This window comes from Bos taurus, chromosome 13, assembly GCF_002263795.3.
Source record: "Bos taurus isolate L1 Dominette 01449 registration number 42190680 breed Hereford chromosome 13, ARS-UCD2.0, whole genome shotgun sequence".
Classification (NCBI taxonomy): Eukaryota; Metazoa; Chordata; class Mammalia; order Artiodactyla; family Bovidae; genus Bos; species Bos taurus.
The window spans coordinates 7,387,046-7,412,980 of NC_037340.1; the positions used below are offsets into that span (position 1 = coordinate 7,387,046).

Sequence of the window (25,935 nt, forward strand, 5' to 3'; positions counted from 1 at the left end):
ACGAAAGCACTTGATCTACGCCAGATATTCGGAGACAGGAAGGCGACCTAACCTCACCTCGGTCGCCCGCCCTCATCTCCGGTGCCCACCTACCCCTCCTACCCACCGGGTAACGCCGGGAACACCAGGGAACTAGGACCTCCTTCCCAGCTCCCAAACCTCAGAGAGCCACTTTGGGGCTCAAGTCCCTCAACACGACCTGGAGGAGGAGCAAAGAAGCTTGAAGAGAGGGGTCGGAAAAGCAAGGAGGAAGAGCGCGGCGCTCGTAAACCCGAAAGACAATCTGTCGTACGCTAGCTCTGTCCCTCTTCTCCTGGAGCCCGACTCCACTCACCGACTCCGAATCCTCTCACGGCGTCACATGGGGCCCCACACCCACAATCCTCTGCGAGACACACCGCCGTGAAGGCACGCGAACTGGGCCAAACTTCCTCCGCTTTCCCTCCGCGAAGTGCTCCGGCGTCCTTGCCGTAGCCTCGGCGCATGCGCTCGATAGCCGAGCCGGCCGCGGGTGTATGCGCTGGAGATGCCTCTGCTTACCCCGCTTCGGTTCTCGTGGCGGCGGCTGCCGGCGGCAGGGGTCCCCGTGAAGAACCTCGGCCTCAGGACGGTGGCCTCTGGCGCTTCTTCCCCAAGTGGTGCCTCGCCCAAAGCCTTCAACATCTTCGATCGGGATTTGAAGAGAAAGCAAAAGAACTGGGCGGCCCGGCAGCCGGAGCCGATGAAGTTCGACTACTTGAAGGAGGAGGTGAGTCTGCGAGACGGCGCGGAGGGTGGCTCAGCGCCTTGACTTCGGGTGTCGGATCTCCGGCCAGGACCCGAACGCCCCCACCTCGCCGTGTGACCTTGAGAGGCCGCCCTGCCTGTCTGGGCCTCTGCTGTAATCGCGCGGGGGCCAGGCGCCGGTGGTTGCAAGGTGCGATTCATTCATTCATTCATGTCCTCGGCGGATAGCATTAATACTTGAGTTACAGGCGTACCTGGGGCAAAGCAAGACCGCTGCCCTCAAGAGATTTCATTCTTTTGAGAGACGAGACAGTGAACCGAAAAGGTAATTTCAGCTAATGAAGTAAGGCCAGGTAGTGAAGTGAAGTAGTAAAGTCACTGCGCTGGTCGGGGGCAGACGACGAGGCAAGAAATTAATCAAGCTGGGATCTGGGGGATGTCGGGGCGAGGCTTTGCAGGTAAAGGGGAAGACGAACCCAGAGGCCCTGAAGTCAAAAGGGCTTTGTCAAGGCCTCCAGGAAAGCTCCAGTGGGAGGTAAGGGAGTGCCTAAGTCAGGAGGGCCTTAATGGGTAAGAACTTTGGATTTTCTTCTCTATCTCAGCTGTACATTCTATGTGGTAATTTCTGGCCACATGCAGCTTTTGAGCACTTGAAATGTCCCTTTGAGATGTGCAGTAAGTGTAAAATACAGTGGGTTTCAGTGAATTAATATGGAAAAAGGATGTAAAATATTTCCTTAATATATTTTTATATTAATTACACGTTGAAACTCTATTTTGATATTTTGGGTGAAAATCAACTTCTTTACTCTTTTTAAAATGGCTACTAGAAAATCTTTGGAGAAGGGCATAGCAATCTACTTGCCTGGAGAAATCCATGGACAGAGGAGCCTGGTGAGCTGCAGTCCATGGGGTCACAAAGAGTCGGACACGACTGAGTGACTAACGCTTTCAACACTTGCACCAGAAAATCTTAAACTGCTCATGTGGCTCTGATTGTTTTTTATTGGCCAACATGGCTCTAGAGTCTAGAGGAATGGGAGGCTGTTGAATGGTTTTCAGCAGTGAAGTGATGGGATCTGATTCATCTTTTAGGAAGATTCATTAAGATGAATTAAGATCTCTGATTTATCTGTGCTGGTTTGAAAGACCTCTTCTCTTTACCCAGGTGGACTAGGGACTTGAGCCGGTTCTACTCTCTGAATAGGCAGCACAGAGCTCAGGCCTGTGTAAGTGCTTGTTCAGGGATAGACCAAAATTGAAATCAAGTGTGATGAGCTCTTTGAAGCCATTGCAGCCAACACTTACTGAGCTCCTACTCTGGGCAGAACTTTGTGGAGGTCCTGGCTAGATCAGATGACTGACTCTGTTCTCAGGGTGACACATATAAATATTTAGAAGATGTGAGTTTCCAGACACTCTCTTCCAGGAAAGGCACCTGGATTACAACTTGACTGAGGCCTCACCATTCTTTAAGACTAGAATAAATAAGATAAAGTATACGACAGTCTTTTAAAATAATAAACAAAAGGTATTCATATCAGTAACGATGCACAGAGTGGACTCCTCTGGGAAAAGACTTCTGCTGTCCCTTCTCCCTTACTCTTTCTCCCCACCTCACCTCCCAAAGAAAATACACATATATTCTGTTCTGAGCTTTCAAGTCCCAGTAGAAACTATGTGATGTTTACCAGGGAATGAGTGGAATGTGGGGAATATTAGTATCCCACATCTTTATTCCTGCTGTATGAAGTCTAGCCGAGCAAAAGGAGGCACCTGCCTTATGACCTCTTTTAAATTGGATTGGGATTGAGGAGGTTTCTTTAAATGTGGCTGACTTCTAATTTTCAGATGTTGCTCAGAAAACTTATTTATTCATTTAGGAGTTCCACAAAATTTGTTAATAGTTAACAAATAATTAGTTTTTATTAAATGATCACTTATACATTGATCTGTAATAATCCCCAGCTAACTAATTTTTCACTTTCATGTACCTCACACTAATATCTGTGGATGATATACTTGTTATGTTTCTGTTGCCTTTTTTTTTTGAATTAGGGTATCCTGTTGCTTTTTGTCTTTGCACTCTTGCAGCACATGAAATATAAAGTCATAGATATACAGAATTTAGTCTTCTTTCCTTAAATTGACTTCTGAGGTAATTAACTCAATGTGTTTCCTTGATTATTTTTATTTATGATGTTCCTATTCAGAATTTTTAAAGTTGCTGAGGTCAAATTGAAAAAGGGATAAAGGGAACTCAACATGTTGAAATATAAGTAACCTATGGATTGTTGAGTACTCGGAAAAGTGTTATTTCTCTGTTAAACATACTCATCTTTACTTTTGTACATCATTGCCTCTTGTAATCTGTCAGGTTGGAAGTCGGATTGCAGATCGAGTGTATGACATAGCCAGGTAAGTGATGACTGTCATAATAAAATACAATCAATTTCCCTGGTGGCTCAAATGGTAAAGAATCTGCCTACAATGTGGGAGACCGGGGTTGGATCCCTGGGTTGGGAAGATCCCCCGGAGAAGGGCATGGCAACCCACTCCAGTATTCTTGCCAAGAGAATCCCATGGGCAGGAGAGCCTGGTGGGTTGCAGTCCATGGGGTCACAAAGAGTCTGACATGACTAAGCGACTAACACTTTCACTTTCAACACAACTTTTGGAGACTTAAAAAGTTAAGTGCTTTCACTTGCACAGGTATCAGGAACCCCAGTTAAATAATGGCTTTGCTATAGAACTGCTCTGTGATATTAGCAGATCACTTTTTGTGCTCTTCTGTGTAAAAGACATCCATTACATTAGACCAATATGGGATGAATTTATTACATTTGTCTGTGTTAAAAAAGGAAAATTTTGTAAAATCACAAACTCTTAAAATCGTATTTTAGATATATCCTGGCTACTTGAAAGAGTCATGAGGTGAATCAGTTTCATAAAATTAAAGAAAATTCTTCATTGTTGCGAAAGCCACCTTCATTTCATCTACTTCATTAGTTTCATTATTTTAAAAATCTGAAAAGTAGCTAATTCTTTGTGATATAGTCATTCATTTGCCTGGATTTTAGATCATTTGCGATTTAATAAATGAAACATTAAATTTTCCAAATCAGATTGAATTTTGTAATCTTTCTATGTCATTATACTCAGCAAAACACAAGTCTGTGGAGAAAACTGTGATTGCAACTACAAAATCATGTCTTAAAATAACAGTTAACTCTTTGGAATTAAATTATTAAAAATACCAATCTAAAATGTCTTACACTGATCTTCTATTATTAGCAAGAATTGTCAATGCTGATCTTATGTTTATATTTTAAAACAAACAAAACAGATTATTAGATGTCTTATTTGTGCTATCTGAGGCTCACTTAATACTGTTAGAATCCATGGTAATAATATTAATAACTCCTAACTATTGTTGAACATTTGTACTGTGCTAAATACTTTACGTGCTGGATAAAATTCTCATACCAACCCATTTTATAGATGGGAAAACTGAGATCCAGCAAGATTAAATCTCTTGTCTGTGTTCACAGAGCTAGTAAATTGCAAGCCTAGAATTCTGACTCATGTCTTTGTGATTGCAAAGGCTGTGTGCTTTCCCAGGCCACACTGCCTGTGTGCACAGTCAAGACACAGGGCATTGGGTATACTAGACGTTCTCTCCCCAGTGGTTCTCCAGCTGTGTACTGGTGTTCTATATTTGTGACATAGGTTTTTAACAGAAATTACAAAGGGACTCTCAGTTCCAATAGGAAAAAATTTACTAGTGCATGAAGTTTCTTTAAAAATTGTCACAAATTTTTCATAAACCTGTGATCCACAGTTGGATGTGTAAAGTGATTTAGTATGAGACGATACGTTTGGAGGAGACAGCATAGCATAGTGGATAGGAGTTCTGGTCAGGATTCTTTCTGACTGAATTCAAGTCTGACTGCTGCTTATTAGCTGAATGACCTTGGATTGACATACTTAACTGTACACTTAGCCCACTGATTTGAACCTGGTAAGATTTCAGTAAAAGCTGTTATTTAGTTGATGGTTTATTTGGGTTTTAGTTTATCATGTTATATTTCATAGTATTTCATATAGTAATTTCTAAGTTATCTGCTGCCACAACAAATTTGAGAAATAGGGATAAGTAGTAAGTTCCTGATAGGTATGCCACATATTTTCAGGTTAATTACATTAACTTCTCTTCATTCTTTGTCTGAGTATATTATCAGATTAAAATTGTTCAGTCACTCAGTCATGTCCGACTCTTTGCAACCCCATGGACTGCAGCACGCCAGGCTTCCCTCTCTTCATCATCTCCCGGAGCTTACTCAAACTCATGTCCATTGAGTCAGTGATGCCATCCAACCATCTCATCCTCTGTTGTTCCCTTCTCCTCCCACCTTCAGGCTTTCCCAGCATCTGGGTCTTTTTCAGTGAGTCAGCTCTTTACATCAGGTGGCCAAAGTATTGGAGCTTCAGCTTCAGCATCAGTCCTTCTAATGAATATTCAGGATTGATTTCCTTTAGGATTGACTGGTTTTATCTCTTTGCAGTCCAAGGGACTCTCAAGAGTCTTTCTCCAACACCACAGCTCAAAAGCATCAGTTCTTCAGCATTCAGCCTTCTTTATGGTCCAACTCTCACATCCATATATGACCACTGGAAAAACCATAGCTTTGACTAGACGGACCTTTGTTGCCAAAGTAATGTCTCTGCTTTGTAATATGCTGTCTAGATTGGTCATAGCTTTTCTTCCAAGGAGGAAGCATCTTTTAATTTCATGGCTGCAGTCACCATCTTCAGTGATTTTGGAGCCCAAGAAAATAAAGTCTGTCTCTGTTTCCATTGTTTCCCCATCTGTTTAAGTACCTGCACTAAATCAGTGCTTCAGATCCATGTCGTGGAGCAGCCCTGTGGAAAGCCATTGGTTGGGAGGCCCTGGGAGTGGCTTGGCCGAACAGCCTTGCCATGCCCGGTGTGTTCTCTGATGGAGACACCTGGTGATGTGAGGGAGCAGGCAGATGATAGGACTTGTTTGAAAGTTGTATTCACGAGAATCTTTTTTCTTAAGAAAAATTTGTTTTTAATAATCACTTTATGGGGGCTGTATTATTATATACAAAGCATAACTTCTGTGTCTGTTTTTCAGAGACTTCCGTCTTGCGTTGGATGTTGGTTGTGGACGAGGTTACGTAGCAGAACACTTGAATAAGGTATGTTTATTGAATGACTTAACTTAGATAAAATTGGCCAGTTTTAAAGAAAAAGTTTCTTAATTCAGTCTGTATCATATTTAGATTTTGATGACATCAGAATTGCTCATTTGTTATTTTTTAAGTGATAGAACCAAAGGTTTTATGTCTACTCCTGTGTTTTTTCTTAAATGATTTTTTCTTTGAATCCATTTTATATAGCGTTCCCACTGGTAGTTTCTCTAAGTCTATATACGATACATTGTGTGTTATTTCCACTTTGTTCAAATATTTTTTATAAATCACAGTTAAAATCACATTGACATTCATCTGGGACGTGTGATTAAGCTTTTTTTTTTAATCTATGGAAAGTATTCACTTTATCATTTGGTTAGAAACTTTTGTGTGTGATTAAGTATAAATAGTCTTTATTAATGTGTATACTATTTTATTTTTCTTTTTGTAATTCAGACCAAAAAATACTCATTAATTGTTTTAGCCTCTCTAAATAGACACTATGCTGGACACAGATCAAAGTGGGATTTCTATATCAAATCTACTTAACGAAAAAGTGTACACTTGTGCCAAGACAGGGGAGGGGTATGTGATAAGTCTCTGAAAACACTGTCATTGACAATAATAAATGCCATGGAATTGATACAATCATTAAACTGCAACAGTAGTTAAGGGAAAGGAAAATCAGTGGAGTTCATATGACCAGAGACTTCTGAAAGGCACAGCATCTGACCCGAGATTTGATAGACTCTGGATTGGTGCTTGTAGCGATTAGAATGTAAGGCATGGCTGAGGGGAAGGCAGAAGTGGCAAGCTGTAGGATCAGTGATGCTTAAGGAAGGTTAGTTTGGGGATGGTGTGTAGGAGGGATTGAAGAAGACAAGAGTGTAGAGAAACAGACCAGTTAGAGGGCTGTGTCAAAGGCAAGTATAGGCGTGAGAGAGAAAGGCCAGCTGCCAGTGTGGAGACAGCAGGATATAAAGCCAGGGGTGTACAGGAGACCTGGTAGAATCTACAGACCTTGCTGATAGGTAAGCTCTCGGGGCCAGTGTATAGAAAGGAATCTTCCACACTTGTATTGGAAGAAAGTAAGATAGGCGTGCACGCTATGTTGCCTCAGGGCGTCTGACTCTTTACGACCTTACGACTGTAGCCCGCCAGACTTCTCTGTCCATGAGACTTTCCAGGCAGGAATACTGGGGTGGGTTGCCATGTCCACCTCCAGGGGATCTTCCCGACCCAGGGATCGAACCCACATCTCTTATATCTCCTGCATTGGCAGTCAAGTTCTTTACCACTAGCGCCAGCTGGGACGCCCAGTAAGTAAGATGGCAAGTGCCTAAATAAGACAGTGGATTGTAAGACGAAATCCCCTGAGCCAGTTCAAACATTAGGACATTCATTGCTTAGAGGCTCTTAACTACTCAAGGATCTGGAAGCACAGCCAGGCCTCCCGAGGGTGGGGACTCTGACACATCAGAATGGAGGTCCTGCTCACATACTACATGGCTGGCTTCTCCCTCTGCCCATCCCCCGACCCCAGGGCTGACCCTGGTGTTCTTCAGTCAGAGCATGAGATGCGCATGTGAGAACCGGACTCCGAGTGTGCTGTAGCTGCCTCCTCCTGACTCATGAGCACTGGCTGATCTTTTCCCAACTCCGTGTTAGTGACGTTGTTTCAACAGCTTAAACTCAGCCATGGCGGGAGTTGTACTTTATGGAAGTTGGCAAACGCTACAAAGCAGGGCCCGCCAAAAGCCAGTTGTTATACATTTGCCAGCCTTCCCCTGAAGTCTACACACTCCTCCAAGCCTGGGAGCAGCCGCCCCATCTCCCAGTCTCTTAGTTGACATTTTCAAGTGAGAGACGAGGAGAGATGATCTGACCCACCTAGCTTTCACCCCTCGCACTGATGTGCTGGAGCTGGCTTTCTAGAGAGACCATTGTGCGCCTCTCTTCCCAGTGCTCTGCTGGACAGCACTGTGTTGCTTGCATGAAACCCATCACTGTTGGGGTGGTTACACTGTGGAAATCATCAGACCTGCAGCTCAGGGCACTTTTTTCTTTTTTGAGGGCCGTAGTTAAACACGTACCACATACCAGTTGCCCTGTGGTCAGCAGCAGCCTCCAGAGAGTGGTAGGGTGTTGAGGGAAGGTAGCCTTTCCATGTTGTGGGCAGGCACCTTCTTCACGAAGTAGTCAGGGTGAAGGAGAGAGGACTGGGGTTTCTCACAGAGAAGGGAAAGCAGGGCAGAACAGTACTGAGGAGGTTTCTAGGAGCCTGTCATCAGCGCCGAGCTTCTAAGAGGTCAAGTGACGTAGGACCGAGAGCAGGGGGAACAGACGGCTGCAGCTGATGAGTCGGTTATGAGTGATTTTTATAAAGCATGTGAGTAGAGCAGTGAGGGTGGAAATAGAGCACCAAGAATCGAGGGGAACTCTGCAAGAAGGAGTGCTGTGGATTACAAACAAGACAGCCGTAAGGTGGGTAGAGGAGAGGAGTTGTAAGGTGAGGGAAGAAGCAGCAGAAGATAGAGACTGAAGACTGGAGAGGTAGTGGACGGAAGAGCAGGCTCCTGGAGAAGAGAGGGCACGGTGGAAAGTGGCCATCTGGGCAGGAAGTATCGGGATGCCCTTTGCTTTGGGAAGGAAGAAAGGATGCGTGAAACGGGAGAAACCACTGAGGCCCTCCCACGCATCTGTGTTTGTTAGGTCTTTCTTTACTCTTTGCAATCTCTTTGAATAACAAGTAAAGGCAGGAAAACCATTCCAGATCTTCTGTGTCACAAGAATGAGGACTAGCTCTTAGCGTATTATGGAAAAGTTAACACGTAAGACCTTAGCCCAGTGGAGTAAACTGAAGATGCTGATTATTCACACCTATGTTCTCTATTTTATTAAATACTGTTAAATATATTACATATATGGTTGGCTACATACATTTAATTCTATGTAACATAATATGTGTTATTAAAGGTGTTTGTGTACCATACTAATTATATGCAGAAAAATACCCTTACAGAGCTGAAAATTAATCAAATTATCACTTTTTCCTTCAGCAGTTTCAGCAGTTGTTTTGTTACTGGGTTCTGATCAACTTTATTGCATTGCAGGAAACTGTTGGAAAGTTTTTCCAAACAGACATTGCAGAAAATGCTTTGGTAGGTAGCTTTTCAGTGCTATTAATTTCTGACCTCCTCGTTTGGTTTTCAGTTCTGTACTTTTTATTATTATTTCCTTCAGAATGAAATGAGCTCTTTTTTTTTCTGATTATACTACAAATAAAGAAGAATTAAACAGTAGGGGAAATCTAAAGGGAAAGGAAAAATCACCATTAATCCCACCACTCAGGCAACTGCTGGTGACATTTTCATCTGTGTCTTTGTAGACATATAGCTGTCTCCCCATCACAGCTTTGTACAAACAGTATTATGCTGACATGCCATTCTTTGGTATCAGTGAGTGATAGGTGCACACACACATGTAGTATTCCAGTGTGGGAATATTCCAAGCTTTATTTACTAAATTTCTAGCTTCTCAATAACCAACACTGCAGTGAGCATCTTTGTATAAAGCAACTTTCTGAGTTTGATTTATTTTTCTCCCTGGGAATATTTACTTGACAGTTACATTTACTCCACTCCCAAGAGTGGAGTATATGGATTCATTGATGTTCACCTTTCAGTTTTTAACATCCGTCTCTAGACTGCCCTTTGAACACTGAACAACAGTATTAAATGAAAGCCCTCTTTCCTCCTGCTTGTTGGCAACAGTAGGCCAGTTATTTTGTCTTTGTCAGTCTAATAGGTGGAAAGTAGAGTTTCGTCCTGTTTATTTTCATTTCTCCGATTGCTAGAGCAACCAGGTAGCTGTTGATACCTTTTGGCTGTGAGTGCTTTTTCATCTGTGACTTTTGTCAGTAATTTTGTGACGTGCCTGTCTCTTGGTCCTCTATTGGCTGTTCTTATTCTAGGTGGTTTGTAAGAACGTGTCTTCTAGGGATATTAATTTTTCTTCACGTATTTTATAAATTTTCTCCCAGACATGTTGTTTACATTGTTTATTGCTTTTTAGAAGTTTTGATCAGTTTATATTAAGTGTATTGATCTTTCCTTTTGTAGTTTCTGGTTTTTGAGTCATACTTACTTTGGCGTTTTCATCTAAGAGTCTAAAGCGTGCACCCATATTTTCCTAGTACTTTTTTTGGCTTTGATTATTCCACTGAGACTCTCAGCTTTCTGAGGTTTGGTTTGGTGTGATGTGGTCATCCCATTTGTTTTTCCAACCAGCTAGCCATTTTTTCTGGCCAGTCTTAGGTGTCACTTAAGATATACTTTTTTAGTGCTTTCTCTTTGGCTGCTTTTTTAATTTTTAAGAACTAGACACTGTCAAGTAAATATAACATGACTTATGTTTAGCAAACAATGATTGTGTTAATAATTAAAGTGTTATATAAATGTGTTTTTGAACTTTTATTTTTAACCTTTAGAAAAATGCCTTAGAAACAGAAATTCCTACTGTCAGTGTTTTAGCTGACGAAGAATTTCTTCCCTTCAGAGAAAATACGTTTGACCTGGTGGTTAGCAGTTTAAGGTTGGTAATCCATTTGTACTTAAAAAAATATATGTGTGTTAAAAATAGTATGCATGTGTGTGTGCCAAGTCGCCTCAGTCATGTCTGACTCTGTGGGACCCCACGGACAGTAGCCCACCAGGCTCCTCTGTCCATGGGATTCTCCAGGCAAGAATACTGGAGTGGGCTGCCATGCCCTCCTTCAGGAGTTCTTCTGACTCAGGGATCGAACCTGCATCTCTTAAGTCTTCTGCATTGGCAGGTGGGCTCTTTACCACTAGTGCCACCTGGGAAGCCCCCAAAATAGGTATGTTATGCTCTAAAGTTATAAGGTAATATTAAAGGCTTCTCCTGTGACAAAAGGAAGGTTATCCCCTAATATTTTTATTTTAAAACTTATATGAAAACAGTGAATTATTTTCCTTAAGGAATTTATTTTTTGGCCACTGCATTCAGAATCTTAGTTCCCTGACCGGAGATTGAACCCAGGCCCCCTGCATTGGAAGCATAGAGCCCTAACCACTGGACTACCAGGGAAATCCCAACAAGCAGTGAATTTTGATGTGCACTTTCAAACACCCACAGTTACACCTTCTCTGTGGCTTGCTATGTTAGTGATTCTTGTACTAATTAATTATACAGATTAAGCTAAAACAGATATGTGTTTTCGTATTTTAGTTTGCACTGGGTGAATGACCTTCCTAGAGCACTTGAACAGGTAAGAAACTTAGTGCCGTTTCTAATAGCCTGTGTTATTTTGTTTATCGTTAGCAAATTATAGATGTGCCTGTTTTTACACAGAAACTGATAGATGGTTTCTGTTTTACATTTTTGACAATGGGAAATGGAAGCAAATAAAAAATATATTATCTTCTGTGGGCTGGACACACTTGGTACCCCTTTGCCATATTAGGAAGTATATGAGTGACTCCCCGCTCCCAGAGAATTCTATAAACATAATTATGAAGATGTTACTAAAGTTTTCATAAATATTTAAAACTTATTCAAAGTAGTATTGCTATTGTGAGAAATTTTATGTGTGGCTTTCTTTTCTTCCTTAATTGTCTATAAATTTTTTCTGGGTAGGAACCCATCTGTACTTCACCCATGCTTTGTACTAAGACAGGGCTGATAAATGTTTGTTGGTTGATATTTATCAGCAAACAGGTAAGGAAGGGGTGAGTTATGTTCAGAGGAGAGAAGGAGATCACTGTGGCTTGGAGTGGCCTAGGAAAGCTTCAAGAGGAAGAAATTTCTTGAACAGGGCCTCAAAGGACAGGTCGTATTTGGAGTGGGCATGCATTCCAGTGGGATCGTGGGATAGATGGGAAGTGTGAGCGACTGGGAAGCCCACAAGGACAGAGAGGAAGCCTGGGGGAGGAGGGGATAGTGCCAGGTGTAGATGAGGGGTATCGGGACCAACGTTAGAGGACTCAGTGACAGGGTGAGCAACTGGGAGTTTATTCTTTATGCGATCCAGAGCCACTAGCGCATTTTGAAGAGGAAAGTGACATGATTAAGAAGCTGCTGGGCAGGAGAATAACTACCGTATCTTACGCACGTACTGTTTGCCAGCCACTCTGCTCTGTTTTATGTATGTGTGAAATAACTCTGCAAGACAGCTGCATCTTGCTAAATAGAAAACTGATGCGGAAAGTCAGTTAAGTTGAAGAGAGACTGTGTCCGTGGTCCAGGCATGAAATAAACTGAACCTAGGCGGCAGTTGTTGTTCAGTCGCTCAGTTGTGCCTGACTCTCTGCAACCGCATGGACTGTGGAGATAAAAGGAAGAGAGGGGTCTTCAGGACTCTGCAAAGTAAGAATCAACAGTCTGGTGGCTGGTTAGTGCTGAAGATTGAAGACAGTCAGGAGTGAAAGCTTGCCTTCAAGTTTTGAGTCTAGGTGACTGGAGATAATTAGTCAGAGTAGGGGAAAGAATGGTAATGATCAGATAAAAGGACTAGAAGATGGTGATTAACAGAAATATAGCAGTTGGAAAGGGGAGTTGGTTTGAGAATATGTGTTCTGTGTATGTTGGATGCCGTGGGGAAGGATGGGGGTTACGTTTGCCAAGAGACAAATGTCTATGGCACCAGCAGCCAAAAGATAAATATAGGATCCTGGGAAGCTGTCCAGGCTCAAGGTAGAGACTGGGAAGTCATTCTTGTGAAATCCACAGGAACTGATAAGCCCTCTAAGGGCTTATCTGATAATTAAACTGATAATTTTAGGTACTTTAGTTCTATGAGAGTTTGGTGGCAAGAGAAGGAAGTAACACTGAAGGGACTGAAGGAAAAAGATTTGTACAGTCAGTTTGCTTATATACTGTTTTATATAAAATTGCTTCATAATATTTTAAATACGCATTCAAGATGTACACTTGAATTAGAGTAGCCTACCATGATGTGGGTTCGGATTTACTTCGGAGTTCACCTTGCCCTATATGAAAGTAGAGTCAAACTAGTTACAGACGTAGTTCCAAGAGTCATTGAATAAAACATTTATGATTCTGGAATTGATCGTCGCTGCTGTTTTAAGTTACCAATTAAAAATGGTTTTTGTTTTACAGCTGAAAAATAAGTTGGTTACTTCTCCTTAATTCTGTGTGTAACTAAACTAATTGATATGTTAATATTTAACTAAGATATTACTAGACATTTTAGTTGTGAGTCATCATGGCTTCCCTATAAATTAGATTTTTCTGCTTAATAAGCCACCTCAACTTTGTGTTTTAAAAAAGTAAGTCACGATTTTGTAAGTTAGGGATTTGGGCCAGACTTAGGAGATTCTTCTGGGTCTGGCTTGGTTCACCCACATGTCTGACCTGGGGGTGGCTTGCCCCAGAGCTGTCAGATGGCTGCAGCTGGACTCCTGGCTGATCCCCACGTCTCCTCCTGTCATCCTTCAGCAGACCAGCTCAGGCTTGTTCACAGCGTGGCCCGTACACAGGGCCCCTAGAGAGCAGGTGGAAGCAGCAGGGCCATCGAGCCCTCGGCACTGCCGTACTGTCACTTGCTCTGCACTCTTTGGTCAGAGCAAGTCGTGGGGCTGCTCCAGATTCTCCCAGTGGGGGCTGTTACAAAGTGACATGTCTAAGGGCACAGATGCAGGGAGGACAGCGATTTCTGTAACCTACCACATCAAAAATCTTGTTCTTTCAGTGTTTCACTGATTGAAAAAGTAAGTTTTGTCTATTATTAAAAAGTTTGAAAGCATGTAACGTATCTTATAGATATTAACACTATCAGTAAATGTTTATCTGTCTTTACAATAATATCCTGCAGAGCCTTTCTGATAGTTGGTTGTCTACGTATTATTTATTAAATCATCTGGTTTTTAACTTGACAGAATAAGAATGGTAATCATGAAATACTGATTCCATGTATTTATTCTTTTAACAGTTTTGTGTCTGAAATTTTGAATCGTGTTGTTGTTTGTATTTATTACAGATTCATTATGTTTTAAAACCAGATGGCGTGTTCATTGGTGCAATGTTTGGAGGTGACACGCTCTTTGAACTCCGGTGTTCCTTACAGTTAGCGGAAACAGAGAGGGAAGGGGGCTTTTCTCCGCACGTCTCCCCTTTCACTGCTGTCAATGACTTAGGACATCTGCTTGGGAGAGCTGGCTTTAATACTCTGACTGTGGTAACTATCAAGAGAATCGAGTAACCCATTAATCACACCTTTCAGAAATAATCTCTCTCTCTTTTTATCTTGATTGACACAAGGTAGGAATGTAAAATTTTTAGTTATTTGTTACCTAAATAAGTAACTCAAAAAGAAAAGTACCTCATTTAGCAGGGAGGCTATTTTCTAAGACCTGCTTTTCCATCACACCCTTCAAATCCAGAGTTGGGTGTACCACGAGAGACAGAGCATCCCTGACGGGAAGGAAGGAGGTGTCAGGAGTGTTCACAGCACAGCCTCTCCCACCAGCTCTCAAGGAAAGTGATGTCATGTGAAATGGAGGTGAGAGAATGTGCCTTCATGAGGCCCAGGGTTAGATCAGGTTAGACAGGCTTAAAATTAAAATAACTTTTTAAGGAGGTGTAGTGTGAGTATACGTCATAAAATCAGCCCACCAAAATGGCTGGTCATGTCCGTCCACGATCTGACAGAAAGCAAGGGGCGCAGACTAGCAGGGCCTCTGATGTTGGGAAGGGGCTGCGAGGGAAGGGGAGAGACACTAGACAGGAGGTGACACAGCCCTCAGGGCGTGTGAGGAGCTCGTGCCTGGTCAGACAGCTCAACAGGAATGTTAGGGACTCCAAGGTTGTCGCCCGTGAGGAAAAAGATGAAACTTCTATCCTGAGTCATCAAAAGAAAGCTAAATTATGTTAACAACATGCAGTTTTCTAAGTTGTAAAGTGGGTTATGTGTTCCAGAAAGATTCCCATTGGTGTATGATCTTCTCTATAGTGTATAAAATTAGAGGGTAATTTAATAATAAATTTATGCAGATTTGTTCCTGGAGACATATACATTGTCTCCAAAGTGCTATTTTAACATTGCATCCTGAATAATTTTCAAAAACTCCTATGCAAAAAAGCTTTTATATAATCAATTATGCAGGTTTATGTTGCATATAACGTTAGTATATTACTTTTATATTGCAATGGATTTTTATTTTTAAAGTGAAATCAAGTTAAATTAATATCATATATTTACACATATGACCCTCTTAATGAATTATTTTTTTAATTAGTTGCCATTCTAAGTGAAACTCATCTCCTTTCAGAATCATTTCCAGACTAGTATATTAGGAGAAAACTGTGAATATTGTCCTTCATCTTGATTTGAATAAGACCTTTGACAAGGCTATTTTGGTGCTCTTTTGATTGAGAAGGAGATGGTGCTTTTAGTTGGTTTCACTGAAATGTTTTCACAGGGTATTGTTTAATGGTAGGTATCAGCCTAGAAGGAATTCTTTTTTTTTTTCATCTTAAAATCTCTTTTTAAAAATAGTTTCCCAATGTAGAAAAATACATAGAAGAAATGGACTATCCAGAGATGGTCTTAATCCACGCATGTGTTTAAAAAAAAAGAAAAGAAAACCAGACAGAGAGAGAGAGTAACTCGCAGGTCTAAGATGAGCCGCTGTCTCCTGCCTTCTGACACCTCCCCTCCCCGCCCCCGTCCCTCTCCACAAGGATGCCTTCTGTCAGCTGTCGTGTATGTCCTTTCAGACTTTCTTCCTCACAGATTGGAGTGCAGTTATATTGCTTAAACATACATATACAACAATATATATACTCTTTTTCTTTTTTCTATATGCATAGTCTTTTTTCCGCCAGTCAATAGCTTGTCTTAGAGATCTTCCACTACAAACATACACCCACCACGTTCTTTTTTTTTTGACAGCTATATAGTATTGTGGGCTTCCCTTGTGGCTCGGCTGGTAAAGAATCCACCTGCAATTCAGGAGACCTGGGTTCAATCCCTGGGTTGGGAAGATCCCCTGGAGAAGGGAAAGGCTCCCCACTCCAGTATTCTGGCCTGGAGAATCCCACGGACTGTGTAGTCCATGGGGTTGCAAAGAGTCGGACATGACTGAGCGACTTTCACTTTCACTTTTCATATAGTATTTCATTGAACAGGTACACTTTATTTAACCTTTTCTTTGTTAATGGACATTTAGATTGTTTTCAGTTTGTTTTTTATATTCTTTCAAACAGTGTTGCCATGAATTTTCTTTTACACAATCTCTGCACATCTGTGAAATTGCTGAGTCAAAGAATCTATGCATTTCAGATTTTGACATGTATGATTACTATCTATAACGTAGCATTAATTGACATGCTTCATCAACAGTACATGTCAATTTCCTGCTTCTAAGTAATTCTGTGTCTCTAATGTTTTAAAAAAAAGGTAATTGGTCATTTTGTTTTACGTTTCTTTGGGAATTAAAATGGATATTTTTGATAACTGTTCTTTAGGGTTTTGTACTTGATTCTGTGCAAGATTAAGTCCAAAATTGGACAGATATTAGATAAAGCTACAGAACACAAAAAGATCTGGATGCTTCAAAAGTAGTGCCAATGTGATGAAGTTTGACTTATGTGCAGGATTTTGATATCACGGGGAAAAAAGGAAGTGTTTTATATTCAGGGTTAGTTTCCATTGTAGAAAAACTCCTACATCTGAGTGGCTAACACACAATTTTTATCAATCCCAGCCATTCTGGCTGGGCAGCTCATCTCCATCCTGTAGTTGTACCATCTGGGCCTTGTGTCCCCTAAGGTCACTGCCCCAGACATGCCCTGGAAAAGGCTCCCTAGCTATTTATTACCTGCCTCCACCTCATTTTTCTTTTGCCAGAAGACATGTGTGGGGCTGTGAAATGTCCAGGAGTACCTGGATATTTGGGGAGCATCAGTGCTTTCTGCCACTGTCCCAACAGTGAACTCCTGTATCGAACTTGAGAAAGAGTGGGACACATTGCTCACCAGGTCACTCAAGAAATAAACTGTGTCTGTCCAGCTGTGTGTCCGTTCCTAAACTAGTCCATGGAGGTTGCTGCAGCACTGGGAGTAGGATGGAAGCATCTTGGGAGATGACCCTATTTGACTCTGGGTGTCACATTTAAAGAGAGAGAGATTAATATTGACTATGTAGAGAAAAATGAAGTTGGCATGTGTAAGGATTTTGTCTAGAAGCCTAACCCTCCCCCTAGAAAGTTGCAGTGTCCTAAAAGACTTTTCAAAGACTAGAAGAAAAGGATAGTTTACAGAGTACAGAACAGACTTTATTTGTGTGAATCCCAAGGAGAGAATTAGAAACAGTTGATGGCGTTACAGGAAGGTTTCTGTTAAAATGGCAAGCATGTACCCTGCAATTTGAAATCTTTGTAAATCAAGTGTAAGCGAGATAATACCTGCAAAGAGGATTGCAAAGAAGGTTCCTGCTTACTGTGAGAGATCGGTCTGGGGAATTTCTGCGACTTCTTCTCTGATCTGGATCCTTGGTAATGAACGCCAAATGAAGATTCTGCTTTCTTTTTAAATAGGACACTGATGAAATTCAAGTTAACTATCCTGGGATGTTTGAATTGATGGAAGATTTACAAGGTAAGACACTTTAAGGAATTTTTAGGCCCCTTTTGAGAGTCATATTTTGCAAGCTGACTGTGCAGGCACTGGGGCCAAGCCCTGGAGATACACTGGGTAAGGAGAAAGTAGACTGTCTTGATGGAGTTTTTAATACAAGCTGGGTGCAGCCGACATGAGGCAGCAGCCATAACGATAAATGTTAAACTAGACTTGTGGTAGGTGCTGTGCAGTAGGGGAACTTGGTGACTGCCCACGAAAGGCCGGCAGGACTATCTTGAAGGAGCGTGTGAGGATGGTGGGATACCTCAGTGACTTTCTCGAGCAGCGCTTGGCAGCTCGGATCCAGGCACAAGACAGCAAGTAGCTGGCTTACTGTGGGACTGGGGGTTGCCAGAGGGTTAGGTGGGCTAGGTCCTGGTCTGGGAGAGTCATTGAAGTCCTGTCTGAGGAAGCGATGGCTGTGCCCTGGAAAATGAGGTGAGGCCACTGGGCGAAGCAGGAAGCGCAACGTGTGCCAAGGCCCTATTGCGGGAAAGAACATGGCGAGAACCGAAAGAGGGGCATTGTGGCCGGAATATCGGGAGTGGAAAGAAGAGAGGACTGATTACATGGGCGGGTAGATGGGGGCCTTGTAGCCTTTGTTAAGATTGTTTGTCTTTTTTCTTAAAATGCCCCTTGAGATATTTTAATGGGGGAGGGGTCATGATGTCAGATTTGTATTTTTAGGTGGATTGGCAGATAAATTAGTAGGGAGACATTGCTGTAAAGCTTACTGAGAAGTGACGGTGGTTTGGGCTAAGGTGGTGACAGTAGAGATGGTGAGAAGTGAATGGTTTGGATTCAGGAGACATTTAGAGAAATGTGACAGTTCCTGCTGATGGATTACATGTGGGCTGATAAGGAGAGAGGCGTTTCCAGCCTGGCACTGAGTTTCTAGCTCTCACAGCCAGATAGATGGTGCCCTTCACTGACAGAGAAACAGTGGAAGACAGCCAAGTGTGAGCAGGGACAGCTCTTGAATTCACACCTGCACATGCTGGGTGGGAAGTGCTTCTGAAATCCCCGAGGTGAGACATCAGGTAGGGGTTGAGTGTGTGGCTGTGTAGCTCGGAGGAGGCAAGTGGCCCAGGTAAACATTGTGAGTCACTGGCAATAGGTGGTATGAGAAGCAGCAGCCTGAAGCGAGAAGAGAAAGTGGCCTGGTCCGGAGCCTTTAGGAACCTAACACACAGTGAGTGCGTAAGAAGAGGAGGAGCCTGCAGAGACTGAGGATGTGTAGCTAGCAGGGTGCTAAGGAGAAACAGCAGAAGGGGATCGTATTACCTAGACCCTAAAGAGTTCAAAGCAGAGGGAGCGTCAAATGCTGCTCAGAAGCACGATGTGGACTGAAGGAAGGCCCACTGACGGAGGATGAGGAGGCTTTGGTGACCACAGGGAGCGCTCTGCTGTTGGCATGGGCTTGGTGGGAGAGGCGGAGGGAAGGGGAGTAGGTTGACGCCTATGGAGGGGGTGGCTTAGGGCGGCAGGCATCCGTCTTCTCAAGAAACTTGATTATGAAAAAGAGGGGAGAGACGGCAAGGCTACAGGTGTGAGTCGGGGAGAGGAATGGGAGATGGGCTGAAGTTTTTTATTATGTTTCATCTCAAGACTTGAATTTATTGAACAGTTGATTAGAAGAACCTAAGTGCTTCCATAGAAGAAGTGACTCTAGAAGAGAGAGGACAATTAATCAGGTCAGGTACCCGAGAAGGTGAAAGGGGATGAGATAAGAGGAGGACGGTTGCCCTTGGACAAGAGCAGACAGGCCCACATGGAAGGGAAGAGGGACGGTGCAGTGGTCATGGGTGTTTGGTTTGATAGCAGGAGGTTCCCGTCTGATGGATCAATGCTCTCCTTTAAGCAGAGTGTAAAGTCGTATACTGAGACTCAAAAGGTCAGAGGTTTGCAAATGAGGAGAAGGCAATGGCATCCCACTCCAGTACTCTTGCCTGAAAAATCCCATGGATGGAGGAGCCTGGTAGGCTGCAGTCCATGGGGTCGCTAGGAGTGGGACACGACTGAGCAACTTCACTTTCCCTTTTCACTTTCATGCATTGGAGAAGGAAATGGCAACCCACTCCAGTGTTCTTGCCTGGAGAATCCCAGGGACGGGGGAGCCTGTTGGGCTGCCGTCTGTGGGGTCGCACAGAGTCAGACACGACTGAAGTGACTTAGCATAGCATAGAGATTTGATATAGTCACTGTAGAGAATAGGAAGGTGAATGGATCAGGGAGAGTTATCAAATTTGAAGGACGCATTTGAAGTTGGTCAGATGCATATGTGACTTCTCTGACAATAGCTGGCAGCTGGGGACCTGGCACAAAACACAGTTGCATCAGTCTGGCTTGGGGCTTTACTAATTGAGAGTAACAAGAAGACAAAGGCAGAAGAGAATTCCAAGAGTGTAACTGAGATAACAGGGCAAAAATCTAAGCTGAAAGAAAAAGTAAGTAATAAAAGAAGGGGGAGGAGGAGCTGATGGACTGGGAGAAAGTAGAGGAGGTCAGAAGATGATCGTAGTTGAAATACATGAACACGCTTGAAGGAAGGAGGATATGGTCAGAAAATGGGACGTTTGGATTGGTGATTTTAGAAGTGAAGCAGTTACAAGTGCCGACTCATCCAGGACACGTTACAGGTGTGATGGCAGGTGGCGTGACGGAGAATCCCACGGGTTGTAAGGAGCCTCAGAAGTCTTAGAGGCCCTGGTGCTTGCCAGTTATTAACCTTGAAGTCCTCCAGGATGGTGGCACCACCTGGGGTACAGAGGGAAGCTGCGCCAGGTGCCAAACCCTTCGCTCAATCAGAGGAGGGCCTGGGAGCCTGGTGTCTGACAGCGGGAGTGGGAGAGGGTGTCAGCCAGATGATCTGGGTCTTCATGGAGCATAGGCATTACCCTAGGTGTTCAGTAAAATGCACTAATTGTAACTGTACAGCTGCTTGTATTTTCAGATATTATATAAACCACAGACTAGTACCTTTTCAGCCCCTCGAAGATTGCGTCATGCCCCTTTCCAGTTGATAACCCCGCCTTCCCTCCCCCTGCTGGTTTCAGTCAGTCATATTTTGAGGAACTGTTGCCTAATATTCACCTGTAAGCGGCTTTGCCAGTGTTTGTCTTTACTGTAAAGCCTTTTACACAAATCATGTCTTTTAGTCTTTAATAAAGTTTCTTATTCTTAAGAGGATTAAGAGGAATTATCTAAAGATAACTTGTAAAACTAATGTTTATCAACATTGATAGAAACATTAACTGGTTGATTTTATATTCATTCACTTACTGTTTATTGAGCATCTACCATGTACAGCCAGCTGAGCCAGTGTGGAAATAACAGTTTCTGATCATAAGGAACATATGCTCTAGTGGAGAAAGAGACACGCACAGATAGACATATGCTTTTAACTGTAAAGTGAGATAATTCTTTTTAAAAAGTGCAGGCAGAAACACAGAGAAAAATCCCTAAGTCTGCTTAGGGAATCAGGGATGCTTCTGCAGAAAAGGCAGCACCTAAGCTGAAGTGAGTTCATGCTGGAAGAAGGAAGGGGTGGGTGCCCCTCTGAGGGCCGGGCCTTGCATTCCAGGCCAAGGGAAAGGCCTGTGTAAACTCACGGAGACTCCAGAGGGGACACTCAGCCTCCACTTTCCTAACTGGGAAACTGCATTGTAATTCAGCATTGCTCAAATAGGTAGAACAGGAGGATGATGGGAAGTGATGTAGGCGGGTCCATCAGAGGCTTTTCTAGACTTTATCAGGGGAGCCCTGCAGTCTGTTGGGAGAATTTCGTGTGGAGGAGGGACAGTCAGATTGATGTGAGAGCAGGCTCACCCTCCAGCATCGTTTATGAGGCCTGTTCGTGAGGAAGGGGAGACCGGCTAGCACGGTTCACCTCTCCTGTTTTGCGTGAGGAGACTGGGCACAGAGGAGTGACTAGCCCAAGGTGCAGTGCTTGGGTAAGTGCTAGAGCCAGGGGTTAAGCCCAGGGTCGCAGCCTCACTCACATTCTGAGATGTCGGCCACTGTCCCCCGGAGAGCCCTGAGGCAGCTGGCGGGGGAAGGAGGGTGGTCGAGGGGCGAGTGCCCGAGGGGACGCTTGGCAGACTCCCGGAGGTGCTGCTCTGCAGACTGGAAGACGGTGCTACTGTCCCTAGGGTTTTCGGCATTTTACATCATGTTACACTTTTTTCTTGATGGTGGTGGTGTTTCTCATTTAAGCTGCTATTATTCATTCACAGAAGAAAGTCCAGAACATTGACCTAATTTTGCAAAACGCGTATCAGCTGAGGAACACATGAGAAGTTTTGGAGGCTTTCACAGTAGTTTTAAGGTAAGTTCAGTTGTTATTTTTTTAGACAATACTCAGTATTGTTCCTAGTAAACCATGATAAATTAGACCTTTTTTTTTAAAATAAGCAATTGAACTTAACCTTAAAAACACTGTGAGAGTCTAAACAGTTACCCAAATCCTTCTGTTATCCCAAAGCCCAGAGCTGGTCAGAAGTCCCCAGATGTGTTTCCCAGGTGGTCTCCAGGAAAGGTCTACCAGGCTGTGTTATAAAGGTGTTAAAACTTGAGTTTAATAGAGCGAAAATGACTTTGCCCCAGGTTATTTAAGGGCCAGAGCTGGAATTATGATCCCAAAGACTAGACTTTGTGTGCCACATGACACTGCTTCTCAAAGGAAAAGGTTCTCATGTGAGGGAAGGGTAGGTGTCCCTAGCAACAGTTAGTAGCGCATTAGTGTCTTTGGGTTTCTGTATCGGAAATCAATGTGCCTAATAATCTTAATTAGTATATCCGTATATCGGTTCTTCGCGCTTCCCAGGTGGCACTAGTGGTCAAGAACCCACCTGCCAATGCCGGAGACGTAAGAGACGTGGGTTCGATCGCTGGGTCAGGAAGATCCCTGGAGGAGGGCGTGGCAACCCACTCCAGTATTCTTGGGCTTCCCTGGTAGCTCAGACAGTAAAGAATCCGCCTGCAATGCGAGAGACCTGGGTTCTATCCCTGGGTTTGGAAGATTCCCTGGAGGAAGGCAGAGCAACCCATTCTAGTATTTTTGCCTAGAGAATCCCCATGGACGGAGGAGCCTGGCAGGCTGCAGTCCATAGGGTCACAAATAGGTTGGACATGACTGAAGTGACTTAGCACAGCACGATACCAGTTATGTAGAAGGCATTTAGAATTTCTGGTGCATTAAGTATTTCCAGTAAAAAAATTAAACCCTTTTTTCACTGGTGTTGCCTCTCCTGTGTAAGTCATAGCAAATGGGAAGTTAAATGAAAGCACCACTGCACCATTTATTGTCATCAGCAATAAATCCTTCCAGTACGAGTCCCGGTTTGCCTCTGGTCTCTTGTTGCAGTTGATAGTCATTACGTGGGAGGTTTTTTTTTATATTGGATTGTGTAATGGGTTAAAATTTTAGTGTTGGAAGCCTTCAGAGATCATCTAGCCTGGCCACCTTGAGGCCCCAGAGCGATGGACCTAAGGTCATCTAGCTACTTCATGACTGCAAGAATAAGATCCACCCTCTTCACGTTGATTCATCTCTTGATACTAGTTTGTATAATATGTCTCTTGTTGTTAATGAATTGGGACTGTTTTACTCACAGGATATGGCACATTGCTTTTAGTATCAGAGTTTCATTATTTTAGGGAATAATAAGGACCTTTAGGGATTGGGGAAAGCAAACAGATTTACTCATTCCATCTAATTTGTTGATTGTTTTTCATAAGGCCATTGGAAACCTGGGAGATTATTACTTTTAAAAAACTAAAGAACATTGACATTGGGAATTTTATTTGTATCTCTTCTAAAAGTAGAAAAACCAAACTAAGAAACTGATTTTTGATCATATAATATATAGAGACTAAATGTAAAGGGTTTTTAATTTTGATTCTTTTAATTTTGCAAGCTAGTTTAAAATGTGGGCTTTCAAAGTAATTTCATTTGACTGTATGCATTAAAAATATTAAATATATAACATTAAATTTTAGTGAACAAGAAGATAACATAATCCTAGCTTTTAGCTATCAGTTTGAAGGAAAGAAATCTAAAAATTTCTTTTTTTAAAACATTAAGAAAAGTGCCCCCGAAGAGAATGCACATAATTGTTTCCAAATCTGGGATCAGTAAAACGTTGTAAAATCTGAAAACACGTTGTAGTTTTGGTACAACCTAATGAGTCTTCAGGCTTCCTTGGTAGCTCAGCTGGAAAAGAATCCACCTGCAACGCAGAAGACCCCAGTGCAATGAGTCTTCAAACCCCCTTGCAGATTTCACGTTCATTCTTAGATTTATGGCTTAGAAGGAGTGAGGTGTTTCGCCAATGTCCTGTCCTTCAAAGAGCCACTGAAAAGGGCGTGAAACGTGGCATCACTAGAAAGACCCTTGCCAGCTCCTGATGACTCGCGTGCAGGGCCTGTGGCCTTGCTTTGGCCCAGCTGACTTCCCATAGTCCCCTGCTGCCAAAAAAAGCGTGCTTACGGGGCTTGCCTCCTGGAATTTGACTTGTCTCACTACCCAGAAGCTCCAAGTAGCTTTGCCTGCAGGTCACTGACTATGATCTGAGAGCAAAAGGAGATTATTTATCTTACGTGACTGTCAGAGATGGGGGGACAGGTATTCCGTTGGACGAGAGAAGATTAAATCTGGGCCATTGAGCTGCTCGGGTGTTGCTGAATCATCTCAAACCTCTAGTGTGTTTTTAGGGATGGGTGAGAGTAACTGTGCTTGGAATAGAAAAGCCCTCCTGCACCGAGACACGATGCTGGCAGCTGCAGCAGTGTACCAAGGTAAGGAGGCTGCCCGTTCTCCCAGCCAGGCTCGCTGACCGTCCCTGTCATCCTTATCCCCTAAAATCGCATTGTCCTTTTTAAGGCACCTTCAGATTTCTTGTCCTTCTCTCAAAACACAGATCCTGTGGCTGTGTATCCTTTTCCCCCAAAGCCGTGATTCTTTACTGTCAGCTTCTCAGTGTTGAGGATTTTTTCACAAGAGCCTTTCTCAGAATCCCATGAGTATTCTAATATTCATTTCTCTTTGGAGAACATACTTTTTTTGAATAGATTTTTTTTTTCCTACTTGCATTTTTTTCAGACTGTAACTGTGATTTGTTTTTATAGAAATGTACAGAAATGAGGATGGTTCTGTGCCTGCCACATATCAGATCTATTACATGATAGGATGGAAATATCATGATTCACAGGTATTAATATTGATCACTTTTCTTCCTGGGTTGATGTTTCCATTTTCTTTTTATTTATTTACTTAGGGTGGGGGATTTTTTTTTTTTTAATATAAGACAGCATTAAAGGGTTTAATTAGAGCTATAGGTACGTATTCGTAACATCCTTCCTGTTTATTATTTTCAGGCGAGACCAGCTGAAAGAGGTTCGGCAACAGTATCGTTTGGAGAGCTCGGAAAAATAAACGATCTTATGTCACAAGGGAAGAAGTCACAATAAATATTTTATTCAATGTTAATGTAGTCCAGACTTCTCATCAGTGATTGGTAACTTTCATATCTAAAATTACTGCATTCTGAAGCAAGAAGCAATATATAAGCTATTTACCATCAGATTTTTCTAATAATTAGAATCGCCTGATACTCCATCTATATTTAGTAGTGATTTCAATTTCACATGTTTTCTATTTTAATATGGATATTATTATCTAGTAATTTGAGAGACTTGTTTGCAGAATCAGCCTAAAAGCAAGAAGGTATCTCTGAAAAATCCAAAGATGTTCATGTATATAAATGCTTGACCTGATAGAAAAACACCACTCACACTAACATTTTGTACCTTTCCCTCTGTCTGAATTTTTGTTATTTCTTTGAGAGGACATTAGCAGTGGAGATGAGGGGATGAGAGGAAGGACAAGTTGGTAGATTCTTTAGTATTCTGGTTCTTTGGCATAAAATTGTAGACTTTTATAACAACTACTCTAAGATACTTAAGCTAGAATTATTTGTGATACTGTCTTCCTTGCTCTTTAAAGAGAAACAGAGGATGATGAACCTCTTTAGAGCTATTGAGTAGTTTTGTAGTTTGGAATAGTGTCTTCTTGAATCCTTCCTTGCCTTTTTATAGCCATCAGAATTCTGATCTTGTTTGTTTTTCACCTCCACCATTTGGGTGAGAGTCCCATCATTTCACACTCTACCGAGGTAGTTAAGAGGAGAACTTAACTAAGTCCTTTTTTAGAGGATTTTTGAATCACGTGTCAGGTACCTGCACAGTGAGGACCAGTGCTGTCTGACTTTGCCGTTTCGGGCCTCTGGCACCGCATTCTGATCTAAGCCCACCATCCTGTGGTCATGAT

The 25,935-nt window shown here is 42.6% G+C and overlaps 2 protein-coding genes and 1 non-coding gene across 9 annotated transcripts in view; 1 reads left to right on the top strand and 2 right to left on the bottom strand.

The window, feature by feature from the left end:
* The window catches only part of ESF1 (ESF1 nucleolar pre-rRNA processing protein homolog), a 66,319-nt gene extending 65,956 nt beyond the window's left edge, over window positions 1-363 (bottom strand). The window contains exon 1 of one of the 3 annotated variants that reach the window (XM_005214072.5): window positions 335-363. The gene's annotated coding sequence lies outside the window, so the exon portion shown is untranslated. Of the gene's footprint in view, window positions 1-106 lie in introns of all 3 variants that reach the window. The other 2 variants (XM_005214073.5, NM_001192772.1) reach the window with 2 other exon arrangements.
* NDUFAF5 (NADH:ubiquinone oxidoreductase complex assembly factor 5) lies at window positions 1-25,099 on the top strand. 5 transcript variants are annotated; one of them, NM_001206395.1, is made up of 11 exons: window positions 492-748; window positions 3,104-3,144; window positions 5,888-5,951; window positions 9,059-9,106; window positions 10,435-10,538; window positions 11,196-11,235; window positions 13,966-14,163; window positions 17,525-17,585; window positions 24,321-24,404; window positions 24,735-24,817; window positions 24,984-25,099. In NM_001206395.1, the coding sequence occupies exons 1-11, from the start codon at window positions 527-529 to the stop codon at window positions 25,074-25,076; spliced, it is 1,038 nt and encodes a 345-aa protein (NP_001193324.1). In that variant the 5' UTR covers window positions 492-526; the 3' UTR covers window positions 25,077-25,099. The 5 variants fall into 5 exon arrangements, 3 of the variants coding, with proteins under 3 accessions (XP_010809332.1, NP_001193324.1, XP_024856383.1); XR_009496783.1 differs by lacking the exons at window positions 24,735-24,817; window positions 24,984-25,099 and adding an exon at window positions 21,842-21,933 and having other exon boundaries at window positions 1-748; window positions 24,310-24,404; XR_009496784.1 differs by lacking the exons at window positions 24,735-24,817; window positions 24,984-25,099 and adding an exon at window positions 21,842-21,933 and having other exon boundaries at window positions 1-748.
* Window positions 10,982-11,054, bottom strand: TRNAW-CCA (transfer RNA tryptophan (anticodon CCA)). Its single transcript has one exon. It is a non-coding gene; the product is annotated as a tRNA-Trp (tRNA).
* Window positions 25,100-25,935: the final 836 nt, after the last annotated feature.

Excerpts from the sequence above, each read along its gene's own strand:
- NDUFAF5 (NM_001206395.1), top strand. The coding sequence starts at position 527 with ATGCCTCTGCTTACCCCGCTTCGGTTCTCGTGGCGGCGGCTGCCGGCG. Across the intron at positions 749-3,103 it reads TCGACTACTTGAAGGAGGAG|GTTGGAAGTCGGATTGCAGA; the intron begins GTGAGTCTGCGA and ends GTAATCTGTCAG. Across the intron at positions 3,145-5,887 it reads CGAGTGTATGACATAGCCAG|AGACTTCCGTCTTGCGTTGG; the intron begins GTAAGTGATGAC and ends TCTGTTTTTCAG.